Raw genomic sequence first — 20940 nt, forward strand, 5'->3', positions numbered from 1 at the left:
CAATATTGGCATAAAGCCAGCACCATTTAAATAGGCAAATGAACTACTTTACACTTTTCTTATCTATTACTCCCTAAAGTCACAGTTTTCCCAAGGCTTTGTATGAGTTAGTCACTGATAATTTAAATAAGAGCCCACTACCAACACTCCCCACTAAGCACTAATACTAAGTGAAGTGTACAAGAGTCAATAACACCAAATTAATAAGGCATATTTTCTATGAATTGGCAACACCCTATTATTTTTAAGAAACTTCAGTAAACAGTTACACTGGCATTTTTGTGCAAATTGCCTAAATGCAAGTATCTTTGGCATGTCAAAAAAGAGTTATGTTTTCAAGAGTGTGTGAATGTCATTTACTTTATATTGAAGTAATTAATTCAAGTAGTATTTATTACATGAATATTAGAGTCAAGTTGCTGTAAAAATAATTTACAGATACATCTTTCCTGCCCACTAGGAGCTTACTTCCTGAGTAAAATAAAGGTGTGGACAATAATACAAATAAATTTTTAACAAATCCTTTTCAATACCTGGCATTTTCTTATTTATTATTTAAAGTTTTCTTTCTTTTATTCACTGTGGAATAGTTGTGCTATTTTCCTTCTTAACTATGTTTCAAAATCCAGATTCATGTTCACTTAAACAAGTCACCTATATTGAGACCATTGTTCTCCAATTATGGGCATAAAGAAGTAAGAAGACCTTTGTAGTAGCTGCATCCATTGATAATTTACATTCAGCTGTTGGTTTCTTCCCTTTCTTTTAGAAGTAGAATGTCTTCTCACTAATCCCTTGAGTTTTCTTTCAGATGATTGTAACATATATACATTCTGTCACTCATTAGTTTAGTCAGTGAATTCAAAGAGAATGTGAATTCAAATATTCTCAAGTTATTTGTAACTATTAGTAAGATCACCCTTTGAGTCTCGGTAAAACCACTTCTTACAATTTAGACAAAGCTAGACCTTTGAAATTCAGAAGGTAAATTTAAGCTGAAGATTCCTAGGTGAAATAAGTCCATAAAGGACAATTTTAATGCATATATTGCCAAGGATCAACCCTCCAAACTTCATAATAAAGTGTAGATAGTTGCATGAACTTAGTTGATTTGAGGTCTTAGTAGCTTCCAAATAGACCTCAAATAAACATGTTAAGAGCATGGGTTTAAATGAATCTATATTTGCTTTATATATGTCAAATTATTCTTTTTAAATATTTATTTTTCAGCCTACCCCTCTTGTATTCTCATGGAAGGAGCTGAGTATATCTAATATTAGGAGAACATCCAGAATCCTTTGAGGAGGGGGATGGCTCTCCATATTCATGAAGCTTGCATACTTCTGTTGGTCATCCCTGGATTGGTCACCTCTGCTGCCATCAGTCATGAAGACTATCCTGCTGATGAAGGTGACCAGACTTCCAGTAATGACAATCTGATTTTTGATGACTATCGAGGGAAAGGGTGTGTGGATGACAGCGGCTTTGTATACAAGTTGGGAGAACGATTTTTCCCAGGGCATTCCAACTGTCCATGTGTCTGTGCTCTGGATGGACCTGTTTGTGACCAGCCAGAATGCCCTAAAATTCACCCAAAGTGTACTAAAGTGGAACACAATGGATGCTGTCCTGAGTGCAAAGAAGTGAAAAACTCTTGTGACTATCATGGGAAAAATTACAAAATCTTGGAGGAATTCAAGGTATGAGTTACCCTTTTTATTTATTGAATACTAACTTTTTACACCACATACTTAGATTACTACATTAAAATTACAGTTGGAAAAACACAGTTTTAAATTTCTCTTTGATTTACAAAAATATGACTCCAGTTAGCATAAGTACCAGTGTGGTCAACAAATAGGTAATTGGTTTGTTGATCAGTATCTGTAGGGTTTCACAATAACTTTTTCCTTCAGAAGTATTTGGAGCATGTTACCATCTTTTATTTTTGCCCTTAAACATTTTTTTGGTGTTATAAGAAAATATGTTTTCCGAAGGAAACAACTTTGTTTAAAGGCTATGTGTCCATTAAGTTAATGTTTAAATTTTGTGAGTTTTTGGGTGGGTGTGTGTGTGGCTTATTAGCCTGTAGTTGGAGCCATTTAATTATAGTCTAGAATTATCTATTTAGTGTATGGAAATGCAAGTGCTACAGAGACACACTTCTGAGCTGTGGTCTTTATATTTAGAATATACATTGGACTTACTTATTGTAGAGCATGGTCCCCATTCTGTTCTCTGCTCATTAGATTTTTTTTTTTTTTACTTACAGGACCCCAGAGAGAACTGAATTTTTATCATAGTCCCTTGTAAAAGGTAGTAAAAAAAAAAAAAAAAAAAAAAAAAAAAAGACTAATTTTTCAGCCTTTCAGCCTCCATGGTACCATGGTATTTCTTAGTCTTTCTTTTATGCTTGTGTCATATTTTCAAGTAACTTGGAATTCACTTTTATTTCTTCTTGGAGTCTCTTTTCTCTAATGGCTAGTTTTAATTAGTGTTTCCTACAGCCAGGTATGAACCCTTTAGGTATAAATTAATATATCAACATGTCCTCAAATGTAATGGCAGTTTGTGCCTTGGAGTTTCTGTCATACTGATGGCTTGATATAAAGATTTTCATTTCACCTAAGTTCTGTGACAAGGTGCTCAGAATCTTGTAGGCAAAAGAAGATATAGCTAGTTTTCAGTGAGACTGTTTATGTTTGAGAGAAGAAATGTTCAGTTATTAGCACTGACCCAACTTCCTTCTTTACAAGAATCAAATGGTGGAAGAAGTCAATACGTGGAAAAAGGTTTTAACTGATCATGATCAGAGTACTTCCCGTGTATTGGCAATTCATTGCATTTGGTCTATTCCAAGTTATGGGCTCAAACCAGTTCTAATTTACCCAAGGAACCCGTTTATTTTAACTAGATTCCTCAGGACACGAGAGAAATTTTAATGATAATTATCATATTCAACTTTCTTACACATAAGTGTTATTCTAGACTTTTTTTTTCACGTATTATGATACTTTGTTGCACAATATTGAGAAGAGGCTTGAGAGTCTAGTAAAATTACCATTATTGACATCAAATAATAGTTGAGTATCATATATTTATTAATGCCTTTCTGGTCTTTAACATATTGGACACATTTTGTTATTAGCTACTTTTACTCTTAGGATAACAAAAGTAAATGCAAATACTCAGCACGTGATTGACTCTAGACGTGGTTCTAGAATCATGTCACTCTCCTCTAACATGCATATTTATCTAGAGTAGAATGCAAAAAAGACATTTTAAGATAGCCTAGCCCAAATAAAAAGTACCCAAGATAAAATGTGAGATTATTACATATTGATTACCAAATTATATAAAAGAAGAAAAGATACTGACTGGTTTTTTTTTTTAACTTAGCTCACCACTTAAAATGCTATAGTTTTCCCTGTTTTTATTAGATTTTATTTTATCTCAAAGGTAATAATAATTTTACCATGTCAAACAATAAAGACATATCAAGTTAGTAATTCCTTTACTCCAACTATCTGTCCCTGCTATAGTTAATATTTAATCTGTTGATATGCACAACTTTTTCCCTGACTTTCAGTATCATTGATTTTAAATCAATGTGATTTAAAAAAAGAAAACAGATGCCACTTTTTCACAAGGATTTCGTGTTAAGAGCTTTAGAGATCATTAATAAGAATGAAGAACTGAGACCAAGAAAGTTTGTTACCTGTCCAAAATTGTCAAGTTATTTAACCTATTTCTAAATACATTCAAACAAGAAAGCCTATATCAAAGCACTTTGGCTCTAGAGTCAGAAAGACCTGGATTCATATCCCAAATTCATCACTTAGATGTAAGATTTTGGAAGGAGTCCTTAAATTTTGGAGCCACAGTAGCATTCGCTACAAAATGGCCATCATGATCATTACTTCTGATGGGAGGAGATGTTGGAAAGATTTTGTGAGATAATTTATATGAAGTTAGCAGTCTTGTGATGACTGGTACACAATAGATATTGAACAAATGGTTGTTTCACTCCTTCTAAACTCTAATGTCCAGGGATTTACTCTAAATTCTCCATTCCTCCATGTCTTCACCTACATTTTTATGATGGAAGCTCGATTTTAAAAGTCACTCAAGTGAAAGAATTCCAACACCTTTTTTTTAAATGTTCTACTTATCTATGTGAACTATGTACACCTAAGTAAATATCAGCCATCTGATTGTCTTCTAATTTAGTTTCTTGTCTCTTGTAAGCTGATCTTTAAAGCTGTATGCAACTTTCACATAATAATCTTGGCATGTTATTAAGAAGGTTGTATTACAAGATATTTTTACGTTATATATTCATCCAACAAGCATTTATTGGGCTTTTTGATATATGAGATACTGTAGGTGTACTGTACATACATTAGAAAGTAAGGTATCTAGAAGGCAAAATCTCCACCCACAAGGAAGGCATGAACAACGTGGAGAGAGAAGTGGGGAAAAGGAAGTCTAAAGTGTGTGATTGTGAAGGCCAACACCAAGGGATTGTGGTGCCAGAAGCTTATCAACATGGTGTGAGGTTTGGTCAGACAAACTTTCTTTTTCTTCAGGATGGTCACAGATGAGCCTTAAAAAATTAAAATTTATCCAGGGAGATTAAAGTTCCAAAGAGGAAACTGTTCTTAAAATTGTTCTTAAAAAATTAAAATTTATCCAGGGAGATTAAAGTTCCAAAGAGGAAACTGCTTGAGCAAAATCAGAGATTGGGATGAATAAAATCTGCAAGGAGAGGAGGGAGATGAGAATAACAGGAAGCGGGATCTTACTAAAATGCCATTATAAGGAGAGAGACATAAATTTGCCTAGCATTTTTGGAACGTGGAAAGAGGAGCTTGAGTACTGGGCCAAAATATTTAGATTCAGTCTAAAGAATAACAAGGGACAAAATGTAGGTTGTTATACATAGAGATGACCTAGTTAAATATGTTTTTTAAACAAAATGACTTTATAGCCAAGTATATAACTGAATAGAGGTGAAGAGATATTAATGGCTGGGAAGGTGGAACTGTTGCAGAAAACAAAGAATGAGATGACCAGCATGCAAAGGACAAAAACATTCAGGGCAGTCTTGAGGATAAAAATCTAAATTCCCTAGTATAGTCTAGATTCTACTCATCAACCTCTCCAAGTATATCAAACTCTCAGTGACTTGCTTGCACATGCTGTCCCATACTTTTTCACCATTTATACACACCTGTATAAGTCTTACTAGACTGCTTCAGAATTCCATTTAAATCTCATCTCAACTGCAAAGCCCTCTCTGACTGTCCTACTTCTGTATCCTGGGCTGCGTCTCACACCATTATAACAAGGACAATAATCATAGCCAGACACCATTAAGGCCGTTATATGTATTATAGCACATTTCATAATAACACTATGAGGTTACACTTTTATTAGCACTGTTTTACAGACGAGAACACTGAAGCACCAAAGTGTAAGCAGCTTGCCCAACACCATATCTAAAGTAGAAGAACTAGGATTCAAACCCAGGCATCCTGGCTTCAGAATATAAACTCTTCACCACCTTTACCACCTCTGTCACACTGCAATAACATAAAGTGAAAGGACCTGTCTCTCCCACTGGACAGTGAACCCTTTGAGGCTAGGGATGGTGTTTTCTTTTTTCTCCTCTGTTCCCAACCCTAGCCCCATGTAAACCACATAACAGGCATTTAATATATTTTGGTGAACAAAATGAGTCAGGTTATAACTGAACACATAGAATAAAAAACGTTCCTTTAAAATGCCTTCATTTCTTTCTGTTTATGTGTTGACTTCTCCATTTTAATTAGAGAAGCATTCAAGCTTCAGGTAAAGAGTGCTCTTTGGGCCCCTAAAGATGACACGCATTGTTCATAAAGCACATATTTCCATACTGTTTCTACTTTCTACTCCTTCTCCCTACCCCTTCCTGACCAATACTCATCTTGGATTGCATCTCCATCCCAAGTGTTGTAATGACCATCCAGTGTTTTAGTTGTGTGGTCTCACTCTATACAGTTACAGAAACATACTGAAGTCCCTACTTCAGTCTTTTCTGATCACTAAATTTAAATGTAAATCACTATGTTGTACACCTGAAACTTATAACATTGTACATCAACCATACCTCAGTAAAAAATAAACATTTAGTGTGGTTAAAAAAAAAATTGATATACATGTGTCACCTGATGGAAAAAATAATGTTATTTATAAACGGGGTTTTTTTCAACACTTACTGATGCAAGCTTTGAAAATGGATTTCTCTCTACCCTTTTTGAAAACTCTAAAATTTCCAGTGTTCTGGTAATATTGTATTAAGTTAAAGGTCATTGTATAGTAGGTTTTCTCATTTTTCTTTTATGTGTACTCAGGCAAAATGACACTGGAACCTACTTTTTGAGAAATAAGAAGTATAAATAATAAATTACAATAGGATTTCCTACAGAAAAACTTGATTGGAAATGTAGGTTCTATCAGCTTTGGCTCTGTGACAACTATCTCATGCTGAATTTCTTAAATGGAGAAATAATTTCTTATTTTGCTCAGTATTTTTATAACTCTCACTCAGCTAGAATTAGCCTTTTTGGATTTTTTTATACTTTAAAACTTGTACTGTTTTAGTTTTATTTCAGACACTGACAGTTGATCAGGTTTCTGGTTTTTATTTTTAATAGGTTCAGTGTGATTATTTTGCACATTTTGTAAATATGTTATTGCTTTTAAAAAAAAAACATGTTTTCATGCTGTGGTAAGCTGCCTAGTTTTTGCCCTGAATTCTGGATTTACCATTTAAATCTTGAGGAAAGCAGCAAAGAGGACCGAAAATTAATCACTCAGAGTATTCTGCCAAATCATCACACCCATAAAAAATATCGATGCCAACTAAGGTTTAGAACTGACTTGCTCTTCAATGGGTACATTCACAGGAAGACAGGTTTCCCAACTTTCTCATTAATCTATGCCCCCATCATTAATGTCCAATTAACATTAATGGACATTAAATGTAACATTAAATCTGTAAAAGTGAGAAGATTTTTGAATTTAGGACTGGGAGTTTTGTTTTGTTTTTTTTTATGTCTGTTTGTTTTAATACAGAGAAAGAATGGAAAGTAACACATTCTAGGAACTGATAACCAAATATGTGAAAGAACAGGAAAAAATGGAGGGCTGTAAAGAAATCTCAATTGAGGGGACTAATAGTTAACACTTTGCAGAAATACAACTTATTGTACCCCACCCACTCATCTGCCATGGCACCAGCTTCTATGAGAGGCACAGAAACTAAGATGTTTGTACTGGACAGAGGGGTACAGAATGCATCTTTCCAGAGGTATGAAGATTGTATGTATGTATGTATTTTAATGCCACCAAATGGAATCAAATGTGTTATGTCCTGCTGAAATATGAGAGGCAAGGCAGTGAAAGTTTCATCCTAACAACTGGAAGGGTTTTTTTTGTTTTATTTTTATTTTTTTATTTTTATTTTTTGACCCTCTGTATTTATTTTAATAACAGAGAAATGGGTGAATTTTAAGAATATGGGTGGGATTTTTAAAGATATTTTTCCCAAGAGAGGATATACAAGTTCTCAACAAATGATTAATGGAACAAACAGGGGCATTTGTAAGATTTCATCCAAAGAAAGTCCTAGAAAACATCATAATTTCATACAACAAAGATAATGGAGGTCTTTGTTGGGAGACTGAAAAGACTAATTCCACAATCACTGACTCTGCAAAATGCAGTTTTTGTTTTGCGGAACGTGCTGTAGTTTTTAATATTGAAACTGCCTTTGAGTGAATTCAAGAATGGCTTCTCCTTTCAAGTAGCTACAAAATAACAGAGATTAAGTAATCTTAATCAGTAATGACAGTTGCTCCTCTGAAGCTCAGCCCTCAGCCTGTACAACAAACAAGCTCAAAGTGCATAATTCTCAATGGGGAACGTCCATCTTTGTAAATAACTAGGGAGCCTCTGCTCAATTTGTATAATGTCTGACCAGTTTCAAAGATTAGAAGTTAATTTTGTTAAAACTTTATAACGTTCCTCAAACCTTTCTCTTTCTTTTTATGTTGTGCTCACTTGACATGTTTTAATTGTACAAAACTACATTAAATCTAGAAAATAGACCAGATTTTTGAAATAATTTTTCAAAAGCCCCGATGAGAACTGGAAATGACCCTCAACACTTTTTAAAATGAGGGATTAGAATTGTAGGAATAAATGGCTTCCAAGTTAACCCCTGAAGGATGAAATAGTCTGAAAAAGTCTCTTGCTTTAAATTTTAAGAGACTTGATGGTCAGCTGGCCCTTTGATTAGTTATATATAGACTCACCCACTGATTTTTATCACTGTCCTTCATATGGCAAGATGCTGCCGTTAATGGTGATAACTGTGTGATAAGCATGACTACAGAGATTTGTGTATGGCCTTCTGTTCCCTGGGCACACCAGGAGATTGGTGTTTGAGCTGAGGCCACATCTGAGATTTGCGGAGCTTATCACTGCTAGTGACTACCTCACACTAGAGGCCAGTCATGAGCTGGGTGTAGAGTTTGCTGTCCATTCCTTACTGACTCTCCAATACTGTGAGAAGATGCACCTGAAAAGAGAGTGACCTGGTAGTCTCCCCTCCAAACTTTAATTGTACAAGATTCTGAATATGTCAGAAATTTGCTTATTTTTCACTGTGGTTTTACTCACCAAAACATGTAATTAGTCAATGGTGTGATACTAACAAGCATGTTTTTTTCTGTCTCATATCTTATTTCATAAATTAGGTCTACATATTTTATGCAAATTTTGTGTATTAATCTATAATCTATAGTCTAAATTGAAATTGCTTCATACATGCGTTGTATGTGTATGTGTGTGAAATTTGAGGGAGCTGGGAAATGTTCTTACTTTAAGAAAATCTTTTTCTACTCCTCCTTATTCTCCCTGACAATATTTTTGTTTTGTTTTGTTTTCCTATAGCTTGATTTATATATCAGGCAGTGTGTTTTATGAAGGACAGCACAAGAAAAAACTATTGGTCTATTTTTCAGTTATATTTTGCCAAGCTTTCGAGGAAGAGCTTGAAACAAATAACTAGAGGTGATGTGAAGTGATCAGTGGGTTTGCTTATCCCGGTGATCTTTCTCAAGCCTTAGTCATTATTAATTGGAGACTGGCTTATTTTAGAGTCTGTACTTTGGACTATTAATCACCACTGATTAGCATCAGTAATCTCAGTCTCACGTATCACCAGTGTTGATTTCCTTGCTTCCAGCCTGCCATACAGCACATCACAATAAAGCCATCTTTGCAAGAATTTAATGACACCACGAAAAGAGTGAATAAAGTACTAAAGTGACAAAAAAATTCATTTATGTCCTGAAAAAGCTTTTAGATGATATTATTTAATGACTGTATAAATCTGTTTAAAGTGGATACAAATCCACTGAACACAACTCTTAATTTCCTCCCTATTATGTCATGAGACCATGAACAAAACTCAAATAATTTTAATCCTTCTATCTATAGGATGGATACAATAATGTCATCATATGTCTTATGAAGAATTAATAGTATTGGGAATTTGAAAATTAAAGTATTGCATATCAATTTATAATTAACAATTCTGACTGCTCAAAAGTTTGTGGGTTTTTTTTTTTTTAATTAAACATTACTTGGTTGGGATTTTGAAATCATTTTGTTTTAATATTGACCCTTGACTATGATTGTTATTTCTTGGCATGGGATTGGATTTCTAGTATCTGAGTTTATACAAGTTCTATTTATAAAAGGCAAGCATTATGGGTTGTTGGTTTTTTTTTAAATCTAAGTCCTTCCTACTCTTAAGAGCTGACAACAGAATTTTGGATATGGAAAAGAACTTTGAACTTATTTTACAGATGATAAAACAAAGACCAACAGAAACTTAGTAAAAACACCACAATGGCTGGCATAGCTTACTATTTGCAAAGGCAATATAAATATATTTCTTTCCTGTGGTCTTCTATCTACATTTTAAGCCTTCAGGTTTAATGCTCACTTGCATCTTCCTTTCCAATAAATACATTGGATGCAAACATTTATTTCATCCAATTGTCTATAGAAATGTGATATCAGGACCTAGCTCCATGACAACCCAGAGTTACAAGTAGACAAGAACAATAAAATATTGCCATATCTAAAATCTGTCTTTGACACAGATAGAGGACAATTTGCAAAAGGAGCCTAACAAAAAGAGGATCCTTTGTCTAAAAATGAAAAATTCTGTAATTAAACCAAACAATATAGGCCAAAATAAAATTATAATATATTAAACACTGCCTACTTATTTTCACGGAGACTACTTTATACTAGGAAGTAACAAAGGAACTAAATTAGCTGCTCTTGCCATATAGTTGATTTTAGGAACTGAGGACCTGTGTTCTTGATTTTTTTCACTCTGCAAACTCCCACCTCTCACTACATGACAGGAATAGAGTATGAAAAATGGATGGAGTGTACAAAAATCTCTAGTTGCTTGGGATTAGAACAAAGGGATATCCCTAAACTGGCATATGATCAGTACCATCTAAGGCAAGAATGCTGCAAAAATTCACATCCCTTGACCTCTTTCTCTTCAATGCCAACTGAAATGATTTAAATTTATATTTTTCTAAAGTTTCCCAGATTATTCTAATGATCAGCTGGAATTTTTTTCATGGTCAAGTAAATTTGAGAAATGATGCGTCCTTTACTATCTCTTGGAAATGTGCAGTGCTTGAATGTATATATTAATATATACTAACAGTGCTTGAACATTTTTTAAAGCTTTGAGAGTCAGTATGTACACAGTTCAACAGCTAAGAGCTCAACAGTATGGTGAAAACTGTATTTTACAGTAGGTTCTACCACTTACCAGCTAAGTGACCTAGGCACACATTACTTTACCTCTTATGTCTTAGTGCAGACATCTCTAAAATAGAGATAATAGTAAAAACTACTTGGAACACAATAAGGGATTCATAAAAGTTACCTGACATTTTTACTACTATTACTACTTACCTGTATTTAAGTCCAGTATTTCACAGATTTATGTAACAGCAGAATACTTTTTCTCTGAACATCTATTAACATCTTAAAGTTCATAAGCGTTCAATGAAACAGTTTAAGAAGTATTTTGTTAATGACCAAGATCATCCTTTATTCCTTTATCTGACTCTGATGGGCAGTTAATGATAAAAATCTATATATCTCAGCTTATCTTTTATTGCCTGGTCCTTTTTAAAGTTTCCAAAATTGCAGTTAATGTGGTTATTTATGGTAATTTATTAATTTGTGTTACATAAAACAATTTAAATGGACAATGACTTATTCAAAATAGTAATGATGATGCCAGTTACATATAACCAAAAATCTAAGACAGGGATCAGCACACTACAATCCATTAGCCAAATTCAGCTCGCCACCTGTTTTTATAAGTACAGTTTTATTGGAAAATAGCAATGCTTATTCATTATGTATTGTGCATAGTGCCTTTCAGGCTGCAATCCAGCCCTGAGTAGTTGCTCCAGAGATTATATGACCCAAATAGGTCAAAAATATTTACTATCTGGTTTTCTGTAGAAAAAGGTTGCCAACTTCTGATCTAGGATCAAATTCTTCTTCTTCCCTCCCTTTCTACTTCCCTCAAATTGTACTTTCATGTAACCCGCATTCTTCAAAGTTACAAATTCTTTGGGTACTGTTAGGTATAGGTTTTACTTCATTTGTAGGTGGTCTCGGGGATGTCTTTCCACGTGTGTAAATCTTCAAAGGCATCTAAATTTGCCTATTTTAAGTGTATTATACATACTTAACAGCAGACGTGTTAAGTCTCTTTGCACATTTGTCTCCAAGGAGTACGGCTTTGCTCTTTGCATTGATGTATAATAATTTAATAACTTTCCACTTACTGAGAATTCTTGGATGAAATAGATAAGCAAAGATGATAAAAATGTCATATTTTGATATCCCATCTGCTCTCCTTTGACAGTGTGACAAGTAGGTATTTTTCATTTAGTGTAATATAATAGATCTATTTATTATATTAATAAATGAAAATATGTATATTGTCTGCTCACTTATTAAGTTCACTAACATCTTTTCAAGTCAACTTATATAATCCATGGTTTGATTCCATTGGATGTCCTAAGTGTCTCTGACATGTAGAGAGGCGATAGGTCTTGGTGGTGGGTGTACAAAAATGTATAAGACCCTCAAGGTACGCCTAGTCTATCAAAGTGAATAACACAGGTACCACTAATAGCAGATGGCGTGGGCTGATTGCTCTAGGAACTCATATGAAGAAAGAAATAATTCAGTCTGAAAAGCTTAGGAAGGTCCTAAGAGTGAGGATTTCAGCGCACTGAAAACATCTTAGACAAAACAGGAAAATTGGCAAAAGTCAATGGAAAGCACGTTCAGAGAAAAGTGAGTTAACCGAAGTGGCCAGAGCAGAGGGTATAGAGAAGATAAAAAGTGAGAGATAAGAGAGAGAAGGGAGTGTGGCACCCGCTCACAATGTGGATGCCAGGTTCAGGAGCTTGGGGCAAAGCCTGGACCAAGTAGAAAATTACCACATGGCTTGAGTCAGGGAAGTGACACAACCAGATTTGTGCCTGAGGGAAATACAAATAATTGTTGACAATTTTATGAAATATTTTGCATCTTTGTTCCTTCATTGAATGATTTAGTTCTAAGATATTTTTATTCTCATGTTATAAACAAGAAGGGATGCTTCCGACTCTAATTCTAATGCTCTATTACACCTGCCCAGATTCCATGAGTATACTATGGACATTATGAAAGAAATGTGATAGAGATGGCTTATTTTTCATTTGAGTGTGCACATCCTATATTCTGGAATACCTGTTCAATTATAACTCTGAAATATTTCATGTTAAGTCTCATCTTTCTGACGGAAATGTAGTACACTGCTAACATGAAAATTAGCAAATTTGGAAATTTGGAAATTTGAAAATTAGGAAATTCTTTGCCTGCTCCACGTTTTACATGGCTCAATTGGCTTCACTTAAAAACTCCCATGGCAATAAAGAAGGGTGCATCTAAGGTGCATTACTATTTATTTAAAAAAAAAAAAAACAAACCTACATTCTGAATGCAGTAAGGATTGACCAGGAATATTTTTGCAAATTTAGTTATTGTTTTCATTTTAAATTTCTGCATCAGGAAAACAGAAATTAAAAGCAACAACAAAGAAAACGTGGGCCTTGAAAGTGCTTTTTTGCAGCCTTAGAAATACCACAGTCATTGTAGAAACTCCCAGTGGTTACCAAATTCAGTCCTATTTCTATATGAGGAGAGGACAGCCCAGCTCCCTGAAACTCCACTTATTTTCACTGTATGTTAAATAGGACAGAGAAAACATTAAAATTGTTCAGTCTAACTTTAATTTTTTCCCAACATTAAAAATAAAAGTCTGCTAAAATAGCAAACCTTTGACTGCTGAGATTTAGAAAGCTTCCTTAGGGAGAAACAGGACAATCACAGAGAATTTTCCTTTTGTTAATGAGACTCTAGGCCTTTCACATTGAAAGTAGAAGATACTTTAATCAGGACTCCAAAAAATGTGAGCTCAAGTTACCCTGTTGCAAATCTGTTTTTGGCAAGACTCTGATTAAAGATTGAAGTTTCATCGCTGTAAATAAGAATCTAATAAACTATCGAAAAAATGTTGTCCAATGTCATTCTTAGTCTAAACACAATCTGAGTGCAAACATTGCTACATTTTAGAGATGCAACACAGATTGCTCTCAAAACTAAAATATATATTCTTTACAAACTTAATATCTCAAATAATTCATATTGGAAATGATTATGTGATAATGTAATAAAAATAATTTATGATCAATATACTTTTTGAGAAATACACAGCCACTGAAAATGAACAAAGGGAAATTAAAATTAAAAAAAAAAACAAAAAAACACTGGTCAAGTTGAAAGCTATGATGACAATGACAGTCATTTACCCAATGCTGCATAATTTACAAGCTCCTTCAAATATTACATTATTTCCTTTTTGTCTCATAAGAATCCAATGAGGAAAATTAGAGCTCCCTTAATATTATGTTATTATTAACTCCATCTTACAAATAAGAAAACCCAGTGTCAAGTGGGTTTAAATAACCTGTCCAAGGTAATACCACAGTGTTCGATGGCAGGACTTGAGCTCCAAATGTGCCTACTCCACATTTTCCAATAGCTGAATTCCAATGGGCCATTCAGCCCAGTGGAATTGGGCTGAATTCCATTGGTCCGTAGCACTAACAATTTTTATACATGGCTACAAAGTTTTGACTGCTTCTGCTTTACTTGCACAAAAGATACACACTAAAGTCAGGAAGTTTATCAAGAAATTACTCAAGATTTTTTCAATTTCAATATTGTAATTTTCAATTACAATATTCTTTCATATTATTGCCCATAAGCCATCCCAATCTATTTTTGTGGAATAAGGTGTAAGCTATGAATTAAGCATCAAATAGTGTAGTACTAAATACAGTAGGAAATTGCTGTTTGGACTTAAAATGAAAATATTTTAATATTAGCAATTATAAAGCACTTTACTAATTTTTAATTACTCTCTATTTATAACATGGAAAAGAATATTACTAGTAAATGGAAAATGAAGAAAAGATTTGTTAAGTAATAATCTGATTGGCATTCCCAATACAAATGGATTTTTGTATAGTAGTGCCTATAACTCCCATCCCGCAGACCCTGAAAAGCTGTGAATTCAGTATCATCCATGCAAGGCTGGAAGGCTAGAGTTTATGGCCCTCTCTGTTATCACCTTCGCTCAGTGTTTCCTGTAGAATAGAACTGATTGTATTTGTCTCTTACGTGAACTTTCACATTGTAGAATTCTCACGGTGATGTATTCTCCCCCACCCACACATGACCTTATTTTAATGCTGTTGTAGATGATAGGCTTTTAACTGATATCAACAGTTGTCCTTCACAGTGTCAACAGGAAAGTTTTGAAGTTATGCAGTTGCTTACTTTTCCCTTGTTGCATAAATGGGTAATAAATGGAACATCCTTAGCATGGAGACATACAGGCTCTACTTGAAATATTCAGTTCCTTGTCAAAGACCTTTGTACTAAAAGCAATTGTCAATCCAGAGTATCAGTGAAGAACTAGAGACTGCTGCTTTTCTAGACTGTTTCACAAGTATAGGTGTGATATCAATACTTTATCAAAATCTTTATCTTGAATCTGCTAGCCTTTGTCTACACCTTTGGGTTATCCTTTGAAGATCTTAGAGGCAACTAAAACGTCCTTTATTTTCCTCTTAAATACACACTGATATTTCTTCTTAAGTGTGCATTTGCCTACTTAAAAAAATACATCTGTGATTGCAACTGAAGAGTGGTTTTTGCTTACCTTCTCCTTATCTATATTTTATTTTTCTCTATGCTGGTCTTCACTTTTCAGAAAAAGCTATATCTTATTGTCATAAAACTCCTTGAAAATACTCAGATTAAAAAAATGGTTCTATATACCATCAGTTTATCAGAATAGGCAATATATAATTGTAGAGTTGCCTGTCCTTAAAACAAATGCCAAAATATATTTAAATAATCTTTAGAAGAAAATATTTTAGAGAAAAAAAAAACCCATTAATATAATGTCATTGTTGTGTTGCCACTATAATGATGAGTTTTCAAGAATGAGTAAACTTTCTGTACTTGATAATAATTTTAGATTGGGTATTTCATCAACTGTTTTTGCAATATTCTTGTGTTTTACATTAGCTCAGAGTAAATGCAAATGAGTAGAAGGATTAAATAATAATTCTGTCTTCCATTATAATAGTAGCATCAGTTATTCTTATAAATAATCAATTGATTTAAAAACTCAAAACTTATTTTTATAGACATCTAGAGTATCACTATTGCTATTTATTGAGGGAAGGCTAGCTATGGAGTTCATCTTAGTATACCTTATATACATTATCTTGTGTAAATACACATTTAATAAATATGCTGAATAAATAATTTTTAAAATTTATATCATTTCTGAATTTTAGTTTATTACCTACCTAGTTTATTGTATCTACATGGGCAAAGCTATGTGCACTCTTTACAATTGCTTGACTAAAATGTTTGTGTTTTCAACAAGCATGAAGTAGTTTTTGACAGACACCGTAGAAATAATATTCCAGCATATATTATCAAAATACCAACTTCTCAGAAAGAATATCTACTACTTAACTTGTTACTCAAATGATACAATCATACACATCTGCTGACCAATGGAGGTGATTATAAAAAAAAAACTATGTATCTGTTTTTTTATTTGCTTCAGCAGTATTGAAATTCATAAAGAAGTTCCAGCTCTATGTCCATAAATTGATTAGACTTAAAATCTCAGTGTTTCAAATATGCTCCAATCAATAGGACAGATCACTGAAGAGGTCACCACAATCCCATTAGACATAGGACAATGGGGAGCATTTTAATCAGTGACACAATGGGTCTTATTTCAGATGATTGTGAATTTTGGTTAAAATCCATTGGACCCATTGATTATTAGGTGACATCTGCCACATGCAAGTTACTGGCTACAGGATTGGCAGTGGATGTTAAATACTCTTGTACTCTGTAATTTAATGTATATTTTAATGAACTGAACAGTGAGATTTCTGACAGGCATCAGCAACTTTGAAATAGAGTCTTCCAAATTTCTCATAGAGTCTGAAAGTAATGAGATTTGTTCCATAAAGTGATGAAATTTATGCCATAAATTATCTCTAAGAGAAGAGTGCTTCTTAAAGCAGAAACATTTCCTTGGTAGAGATCAGATTTTAAATAGTTGTTTAATAAGACGTTTTTGGAAAAGCAGTCTGCGCTATGTTCTCTCTGAAAATTTTTGCCCGTTATCAAAGAAATGGAGTGCCACGTGGGTCCAAGGCCCACTATCACTTGGACAGAAGGAAAGCCATTGATATAGTTACTGTGCTAAAACTTGGCACTTAGAATATATCCTATCAATAAAGATGCAGACATAGAGAATGGACTTGAGGACATGGGGAGGGGGAAGGGTAAGCTGGGACGCAGTGAGAGAGTAGCATGGACATATATACACTACCAAGTGTAAAACAGATAGCTAGTGGGAAGCAGCCGCATAGCACAGGGAGATCAGCGCGGTGCTATGTGACCACCTAGAGGGGTGGGATAGGGAGGGTGGGAGGGAGGAAGACGCAAGAGGGAAGAGATATGGGGATATATGTATATGTATAACTAATTCACTTTGTTATAAAGCAGAAACTAATACACCATTGTAAAGCAATTATACTCCAATAAAGATGTTAAAAAAAAAGAATATATCCTATCCATTTATGTATCCATCCATTCAGTCTTCAACAGTATTCACAGAGAACTTTCTAGGAATCAAGTTTTGTTTCTCAGAGTATTCAGCATGTGTTTTGTTGGACTTTGTACTTTAACTCATCCTTTAGGAAGAAGGACATGCTTAAAATCAGGGCAGGACAGGAATAGAAATGCAGACATAGAGAACGGACGTGTGGACACAGGGTGGGAAGAGGAGGGTGGGATGAACTCGCAAATTAGGTTTGACATCAATACACTACCATGTGTAAAATAGATAGCTAGTGGGAACCTGCTGGATAGCACAGGGAGCTCAGCTCAGTGCTCTGCGATGACCTAGATGGGTGGATGGGGTCGGGGAGGGAGGTCCAGGAGGGAGGGGATATAGGTTTACATATAGCTGATTCACTTCATTGTACAGCAGAAACTAACACAACATTGTAAAGCAACTATACTCCAATAAAAAAAAAATCAGGGCTTCTTTCTAAAAAATATTTTATAATATACTAAAATTATTTTGTTTAATAAGTAACCATTAAACTTGACACACACTATAAAATGAGGCTAGCTTTTTCTTAGACCCTTTAACAATACCTCTACGTGTATTCTCATCTTAGTTATCATGGTATTTTCTAGTGCAATAAAAGTCTGTAATCATCAACTGCTAGATTGTCTAGTCAGTGGAGTGCTTGAAGATTGACTTAACTGGTGATCCACATGATGGATATTCAAGGAATTTCAAATTACCTATAGAAAGTAAGTTTATTGTTCATTGCCGTAATGCCGAAACCCAAATATTTATTTCCTGACTCATAATCAGAAACCTTTCCCCCTCAAAGTGCCCTTTACAACATTTAAGTAAAATGCAAACATCTTATTGAATCAGAATCCTGTCCATGTATGATAAACACAGATGAAACTGCCCAGAGGTATGGTTTAACAAATAAGAAAACATAGAATATGCATAAGTAATTACGTATATGTTAACAAAGATTTCTTGAGTATCTATTATGTACTAAGATATCTTCTTGGTGCCAAGAATACAGCAACGAACAGTATACTATAAGGAGCTTATAAACTATGGGGAAGGCAGATAAGAATAAACAAATATAAACAAATCAATAAGGCAATTTCATAAACTGATGAGAGCACTGAATGGGCAATGTGTTGGAGAAAGATGATGGAGGAATAGTCGTGTAAGAGCTCCCCGGAGAGAGGGCATTTGAGTTGACACCTAAATGATGAGACTTCAGGAAAAGAAAATAGGTTTGTTGCCTTTCTTTTTTTTTCTGAGTGATTTATAATGGTCATTTTAACCATTCACAATTACTCTTTATCTAGACGCTTCTAATAAGAATTTTTCTTCAGTGTGTTTCTGACATGATTAATTCTATTAGTTCACAAATCCCCCACCAAACCAAGTCCTATAAAACTTTATCGCAACCACCTCTGCAATCATATACTACTTTGAATAAGAGAAATAACCTGAATATTCTTTTAAATACAGTTGGGTGCTTCCAATTTTATATTTTTTGAATTATTTTTCAGAAAGCCATCACTAGCTAAGTATACAAGTGAATTATAATAATAATGTTATATTTCTTACATATTTTATGTGCTTCCCAGTAACTCTGTGAGGCCGGTAATATTGTTATTCTTTTGATTTATAAATTAAGAAACTAATGCACAGAAAGGCTATGTAATTTTCCCAAGATTCACAACTAAAGTAAAGCATCTGAGACTCAAACTCAAGTCCTAAGGCTATAGAGAACTTGCTTTTAACCATGATACCACAGCCACTGAAACGAAGCCAACAAAATGAAAATGTTTTTTCAGTTTTTCCTAATTTAGAATTCCTTAACTTGTAAGAATATTATCTTAAACCTTACCAAATTAAAATAGTAAGCTGAACACTGCCATGTCCCTTGTCACTTTGAGGTTTGAATTTGTATAACAAACCTTACAGACTGTGGCCATTTCCTCCCAGGCACCCTACATGCAAAATGCCAGTAACAGCCATCACATAAATAACAATGCCACGAGGTATTACTGTGTGGACCAAACATCCAGCCTCTCCTCAGGTATGGATAAGTAAGTCTCATTGTATTCAGAGTACAAGATAAGGGTGTATTTTCTATAAACATCTGGAAACTTCCTTGCAACCAGTCTCCAAAAACACGTTCTAATAATCCTATGTTAACGCTTGATGACCCCATTAGATTCCAAATTCTCACAAAGAACATATTTGATTGTTTTTCTGGAGTTATTCAGTCACTCTGCTAATCTAAGTTACTAGTCCTCAGGCTACTTTTTTGCATTTTTAAATTGCGGAGCATTCTACTGTTTCCTGGATTCTGGGATTCTGGAATTCCAATTCTTTTAGAATTCTCAAAAGTCACAGTCAGTGGCATTGGGATTTCAGCTTCAAGGTCTTCAGAAGTGAACCACAGTTTAAAGGATGTGTATTGCCATGTTTCCATTCTAATACCAAGGAGGAAGATTTGAATTCTAGTCACCTAAACCAATATTTTAGAAAGAGCCCCATTTTATTCTATTAATTTTAAAATAAATATATATCTAGCAGGAAACCCCTTGAACTTTAGGAACAGCTGGGACAGCATTTGGATTTGCCATGCAAATATATTCAGTGACAGGGAGAACTACAGATAAAATATATGGTTTCTGCTTAAACAGAGTCCCACGTTAGATATTCAAAAAACACTAAGCTAAAGGCATACAGATTCATAACAGACATACAATATTCAGATCACCTTATATAAACATTAACAAATAATTATTTATTTGTTAATGTCTGTATTAACATTAATAACTTGTTAACAAATTTGTTAACAAATTATTTGTTAATTATTTGTTAAATAATTAAAAAGTAATGTTAATTATTTGTTAATGTTTGTATATATATTGAATGTTACTTTATTTTTCAAAGCTTTCACTGAAATAAAATGCTCTGTGAGATTTCTTAGAAAAAGATTTTCCATGTATAAAATTTTAGGATGGTGTCATTTAATCATCTTACTGTACTGACCAGATCTCTAACCGACAAAAGCCATGTACTGGTCATAATTTCACATGTTCTTCTAAAAAAAAAGCTAGTAAGAATAATTTTTTCTCAAGTACTTGTTCCAGTGTTCTCTGTTCCTCTAAGGATAGCTTAATTGTTTAATCTTTGGTTTTACAGGCCATATTTTCAGATTTAATCTATAGTTATCACATTGAAGAGCCTGATAAAAGGAAATTTGTAACCAGCTCAGTACTTAGGATGTAAAGATTTATTCAAAGCATCAAACCTTTCAGAGTTTTACGCTGTAAGGTGGGAAGGGTTTTTATGGTAACGTAAATAAATGTGAAGGATTTTTACAGTAATGTTAATGTCAAAGTAGCACACTGCTCACCCCTAGGAACTTCTGGCTGTATAAGCAACACCTTTTCAGAAGCACAGTGGGAAGCAGGGGTGGTAGAGGAAGTCAAGCGAGGCAAGAAAACAATGATGTGCAAGCTGGCCAGTTTATGAAAAGAAAGAGACTTGGT

At 34.0% G+C, this 20940-nt stretch overlaps 1 protein-coding gene and 1 long non-coding RNA gene across 2 annotated transcripts in view; one reads left to right on the plus strand and one right to left on the minus strand.

The window, feature by feature from the left end:
• Window positions 1–20940, minus strand: part of LOC133100531 (uncharacterized) — a 232872-nt gene that overhangs the window by 33030 nt on the left and 178902 nt on the right. The window lies entirely within an intron of this gene.
• VWC2L (von Willebrand factor C domain containing 2 like) overlaps window positions 1311–20940 on the plus strand; it is a 154891-nt gene continuing 135261 nt past the window's right edge. Inside the window, exon 1 of the mRNA XM_061204710.1 lies at window positions 1311–1700. Coding sequence (XP_061060693.1) covers window positions 1311–1700 — 390 coding nt within the window. The remainder of the gene's footprint in view (window positions 1701–20940) is intronic.

The sequence above is a fragment of the Eubalaena glacialis genome, chromosome 1, assembly GCF_028564815.1.
Source record: "Eubalaena glacialis isolate mEubGla1 chromosome 1, mEubGla1.1.hap2.+ XY, whole genome shotgun sequence".
Lineage (NCBI taxonomy): Eukaryota > Metazoa > Chordata > Mammalia > Artiodactyla > Balaenidae > Eubalaena > Eubalaena glacialis.